The 6,069-nt window shown below is 37.6% G+C and overlaps 1 protein-coding gene across 1 annotated transcript; it reads left to right on the top strand.

The window, feature by feature from the left end:
* The first annotated feature begins 3,825 nt into the window (after positions 1-3,825).
* LOC109573543 (keratin-associated protein 3-3) lies at positions 3,826-4,518 on the top strand. The gene has a single exon (XM_019980787.2). The coding sequence runs from the start codon at positions 3,874-3,876 to the stop codon at positions 4,168-4,170; it is 297 nt and encodes a 98-aa protein (XP_019836346.2). The 5' UTR covers positions 3,826-3,873; the 3' UTR covers positions 4,171-4,518.
* The last annotated feature ends 1,551 nt before the right edge of the window (positions 4,519-6,069 follow it).

Genomic DNA, 6,069 nt, shown 5'->3' with positions numbered 1-6,069 from the left:
GAGACTAACAATCATATTTTACTTTTTATTTCTATTACTTCTTATGATAATCTCTGTATATTTACTGTCACATATACCCCTACTGACTGTAAAAAGGTGTAATTAAAACTGGGCAAGTTCTAGACTCACAGACATATAGAACAGACTTGTGGTCACCAAGGGGAAGGGGAGTGGGGAGGGAAGGACTGGGAGTTGGGATTTGCAGATGTAAACTATTTTTTTGTAGGATGATAAGCAAAAAGTTCCCACTGCATAGCACAGGGAACTATGTTCAGTATCCTATGATAAACCATAATATAAAACAACATTAAAAAAGAATGTCTGTGTATAACTGAGTCACTTTGCTATCCAGCAGAGATTGACACAACACTGTAAACCAACTATATTTCAAAAAAAAAAAAAAGGACAAGTTCATGAATGGGTGTGCATGTATGTGTGTGTGTAGGTTTTCAAACTGTTGAAATTCATCAAGGATCACCATGTTTTTCCTGCACTTGCTTGAAGGAAAAGGGTACCTTTTCTTTCTAAAAATAAAATATGTTTAGTATCTCTGACACATACTTTAAACTTACATTTTTAACCACATAAAAGGTAACTCAGTCCCAGTAGGTCCTATATTTAGTTCTAACAAGTCGGTCACCAGGCTACCTAAAGCAAATCATCTTACCTGTCTAAGATTCATGATCCTAATTTAAAAACAAAGGAGAGTTATTCCCAGGTCTCTTAGACAATTGCAGAGAAAATACATTTTAATGAAGTACAAGTCCTTTCAATAAAAGATATGAGTTTATTCATAAACTTGGTACTTTATGACTCTTTCTAGTCTGTAATGCTAAGTCTTATTTCTAGTTCTAGAAACATACTATTCCACACAAAATAGTAACAATTCCTTTATCCTAATAAGGTTGATTCAAAATAATATGCATTCTAAGTAAGAGACTGATGTTTTTCTGCCATGAAATTCTAACTGCAAGAGTCTGAAAACTCCTTTATAATACTTTTCTTTAAAATGTCAAAATAATTTCCTTCAGCTTATTTTTTATCCTTGGAACCCAGTCTTTTCTTTTCCTTCATAAATTATAACAACAGTAACTTATAAGAATACATTATGACATAAGACATATATGTATGACAAACCTTCCTCCAGACCCTAAGCTTCCTGAAAGTAGGGATGATGTCTATTTTGTTCACTATTGTATAACCACAGTTTCTGGCGTATGGTACAGTTCAATAAATATCTACTGAATTATTTTTTAAATACTGGAAAAAAAATATAAATCTGTCCTGAGGAAAAGGGTGATCAATTTGATAGGTATTCACTCAAAGATTCATCTGGGGGAAATCCAGGGACATCAGTAAAGATCATGAACACTTTATTTCAAGCAGAGCCATAGAGAACTTTTTAAAATTTGAAATGTATTCATTTCTGTGCCAGCCATTTTCTCTAATTGTAGGTGTGAACTTTTAGGTAAATTTTGCTATTTCCTGTAAGGTTGCTCTTTAACTTAGTTTCTCTGCCTTCCTCTTCCCCTGAGTTTGATCTGTAACTTGCTTAGATAATGACAATAATTTACCTTTGCATTGCACTTCATCTATGGATTTTAACCCCTTTTTATCTCATTCGAGCCTCACAATAATCTTCAGAGTTGAAGAATGTAGATAGAAGTATCCTTATTTTACAGAGGAGAAAGATGAGCTTCCAAAAAGTTAATTGCTTGCCATAGCAAGAAAGGTAGCCAGCAGTGCAGCAACCAATTGTAACTCTTAATGGGGTGCTCTTGAATCCACACCTTCTTCAGGAAAAAACCACACAGACTTTCCCACCATCGTGCACTGAGATACAGGTAGACTTAACAGAAGAGAGGAGAACCATGGCTTGAAGAATGAGTGAATCCAAGTTGAGAGGAAATGGTCTGAGTTGTCAGGATGACCCTGGACAGGAGTCTGCACTGTGCTCACTCTTCATGCTGGACCATGCTTGAAGCCTAAAAGGTCTACTGGAACTAGAATACAGGTCTTCCTTACCACAGCTACATTTCACTTGGGGAGAAAATGTACTACTTTGGGGAAAAAAAAAAAAAAACAATGAACAAAATCGATTGTGGATAGATTAACATAGGTCTTTAACTTCACTTTCCATTGGTAGCAATATTGGTAGTGAAATTATTCTTCTAGTGTTTGAAAGTGAAAGAAAGTGAAGTCTCTCAGTCGTGTCCGACTCTTTGCCACCCCGTGGACTGCAGCCCACCAGGCTCCTCTGTCCATGGGATTCTCCAGGCAAGAATATTGGAGTGGGTTGCCATTTCCTTCTCCAGGGGATCTTCCCGACCCAGCAATGGAACCCATATAAGCTAAAAATTCAACTTTCCCACACTCGGTAGAGAAAGAAAATAAACCAGTTTTCGATAGAAATATACATGGCCAATGTGTAACCCACTCCAGTGTTCTTGCCTGGAGAATCGCAGGAACGGGGGAGCCTGGTGGGCTGCCGTCTATGGGGTCGCACAGAGTCAGACACGATTGAAGTGACTTAGCAGCAATGTGTATATGAGAGAATGCTTTAACCTAACAGTTATGAATACTATACTATACTATAACAATGGAATTTCATATTCACCTGACAAATTGACACTTTTAAAATAATATATCCATCAAAGTATACAGAAACAGGAATTTTCAAATAGCAATTGGGAATATGTAAACAGAAAAAAATACCTAAATAAAATGATTCTGGAGAGCAGTATGGCAATGAATATCAAAGGTCTTAAAATATCATTAAATAACATTTGCTCCAATAATTCTATCTAATAATTAGTCCTCTTTCTGAAATGACCAGACATGTGCATAAAGATTTATGTACACAGTTGTTACTATTGCCACAATTATCTTAGAAGAAAAGTTGCAAACAGTTTAAATGATTAATATATGAGATTTCTAAGCAATTTAGAAGTACAATTGTATAATGAACACTAGGAAATACTTAAAATAATATTATCAAATATACTTAAGAATATAAGATCATGAAAATATATATATTTAAGTGAAAATGCAAGTAATAGAATGGTATATACAATGTGATTCCAGTGGTGTCATAAAATGATAAACAAGTTATAGAAAAATGACTAGAGGGATATATATAAATGCTGATAGATAATTTCTCTTGATGATAAGGTGTTGTGGAAAATTTCTTTATATATTTCTATATAGTCTGCATTTTTAATGAATATGCAACACTTTACAATAAAAATGGGATAATAGTGTATGTCTCCATATTAATGTAAGTTAGATCTTCAAAAGTCCCAGCACTACAATACTACTAATACAATGTTACATGTATATTATGTGTCAATTAAAAGTCAGTTAATTTATTAAAGTCCCCAAAGCTAAAAGAGAGTTACTAAAAACAAGTTATCTTTAAAAGAAGAATAGTTCATCAAACGAATTGATAACAGATAAAGGTAAAGAAAATAAAAACTGACCAGCACGAGAGAAAAGCCCTACGCCCTACAGCTGTGCTCTCACGCATATTCCCCATCAGGGCTGGCGCTGGAATTATAATAGCAGAAGCCACTGATGACACCTCATAAAGCTTGTGTCCCAGTGACAAATGGCAAGAGTAATCTGTTCAAATTTAGCAGTGAACTCAAACAAAAGCTAATTAGGAAAATAAATTTACAAGCATCTAAATGTCAAACCAGTCAAAGGATAATGGGTACACTAACATAAACAAGAATCAGGAAAGAAGCCTTCCGGTTGGACCAACACCCACTGGAGAGGGTATATAAGAGCCCCAGAGCAAAAAAGAGACATTCGCACTTCAGGAGACTCATCTTCTTTAAACCAAATCAATAAAAAACACAGCTTCCCAACACCATGGCTTGCTGTGCTCCCCTCTGCTGCAGCGCCCGTACCAGCCCCGCAACCACCATCTGCTCCTCTGACAAATTCTGCAGATGTGGAGTCTGCCTGCCCAGCACCTGCCCACACACAGTCTGGTTACTGGAGCCAACCTGCTGTGACAACTGCCCCCCACCTTGCCACATTCCTCAGCCCTGTGTGCCCACCTGCTTCCTGCTCAACTCTTCCCAGCCCACCCCAGGCCTGGAAACCATCAACCTCACAACCTACACTCAGACCAGCTGTGAGCCCTGCATCCCAAGCTGCTGCTGACCGATGGCTGCCTCACCCAGTGCCTGACACAGAGTCAACCCAGAAGCTTTAGTGCTCACCTGTCTCAGTACCTGCAACTAACTGTGGCTCCGCTTTCGAAGTTGGAACAAGGATGGCATTATCACAGACAACCCTCACAAAAAAGAAACCAAGAGACTTTCGATGGCTGTGTAGTAGACGTCAGTGAACAAGGACAGCTGGAATAGGTAGATGCCTATAGGCTTCCCAACATTGTTCAGTTCCTTCATGTTAAATTCTATCTTTCTTTGGTGCTTTGGGAATTCTGTTTCCAGTCTTGAATGGTATCTTTCTGGAAATTGAGGCGCTTCTTCATGATTATTCTAATAAAGTTTACATCTCTGGCATAACACAAATGTCTATAATTACTTCCATTTATTTTTATTAACGCATCAAATGTATTTCTTAACTCCAAAGGTCAGCATTTTAAGAAACTCCGAACATCTGCAAAACTGAAAAGGGTGGCAGTACAGACAAATACTTCTTGCTTTTGTTGTTCTTGTTGTTTTAAGAAAACTAAACGGCGTTGCATATAAAATGGTCCAGGATATCAGCATAATTTCCCTAACTTGTCCTTCCTTCAAAATGGTTGAAGGTAGATTGGGAAACACCAAATATGATCCAAAGACCAAATATGATCCAAGGACCAAATATGACCTAATATATCAACTAATCTAGATGCCAGATCTATTTGTGCAAAAAATATACAGCAATATTATTCATTCAATAAACATACTAAGTACCTATTATGTACCCTATTTTACCATCTCTGCTAAAAATGAACTGACTGTCTGGAAAATAAGGCAGATATATATACAATATCCACTCACTCCCTCATACAATTAACAATTATTTATTGAATGCTAGCATTCTATTATAATAAAAATATATGAATTATACTGTATAGCACAGGGATCTATACTCAAAATCTTGTAATAAGGTATAATGGAAGAGAATTTGAAAAAGAATGTATTTATATGCAGGGCCTTCCCAGGTGGTGCTAGTGGTAAAGAACCTGCCTGCTAATGCAGGAGACATAAGAGACACAGGTTCAATTCTTGGGTCAGAAAGATCCCCTGGAGAAGGGCATGGCAATCTACTTCAGTGTTCTTGCCTGGAGAATCTCATGTAGCCTGACAGGCTACGGTCCCTGGGGTCACAAAGAGAGGAACACAACTGAAGCAACTTAGCACACACACATATACGTATGTATAACTGCTATAAACTTGAAATTAACACCACATTGTAAACTAACTATACTTCAATTTAAAAAAGGTGAGTCAAAAATGTGCATTAGAGAAGTGCTGTGGTATGGAAAAATGGAGAACAATTAAGAAATTAAGATTTAAGTGATAAAAAGGAGAAAACACACAGTCAAAGACAAATTGACCGAAGCTGGAGATCAAATGAATATGGAAAAGATGTCGAGAGATACTAGGCAGCAGTGTAAGGTCACCAATTTAAAAAGGAATGCTGTGTTCTGCTCTAGAAATGTCAAAACGCAAGTGACATATCTAAATGAAGTTTGTGCCGTGCTGTGCTTAGTCGCTCAGTTATGTCCAACTCTTTGTGACCCCATGGACTTCCCACCAGGCTCCTCTGTCCATGGGGATTCTCCAGGCAAGAATACTAGAGTGGGTTGCCATTCCTTCCTCCAGGGGATCTTCCCAACTCAGGGATCGAACCCAGGTCTCCTGCACTGCAGGTGGATTCTTTATCGTCTGAGCCACCAGGGGAACAAATGAAGTTTAGGCAACTGGAATTTGTGATTGTGTTCTAGAAGGAAGCACATATATGAGGGAAGGTGAGGAAGTCTGTGTAAAAGATGATAGTCAAGAGAAAGCTGTTTTGCACGCGCACTGAATGAAATTCTATGAGGTT

Source organism: Bos indicus, chromosome 19 (assembly GCF_029378745.1).
Source record: "Bos indicus isolate NIAB-ARS_2022 breed Sahiwal x Tharparkar chromosome 19, NIAB-ARS_B.indTharparkar_mat_pri_1.0, whole genome shotgun sequence".
In the NCBI taxonomy this organism is placed as follows: Eukaryota; Metazoa; Chordata; class Mammalia; order Artiodactyla; family Bovidae; genus Bos; species Bos indicus.
This window is presented reverse-complemented; position numbering and strand designations above follow the sequence as displayed.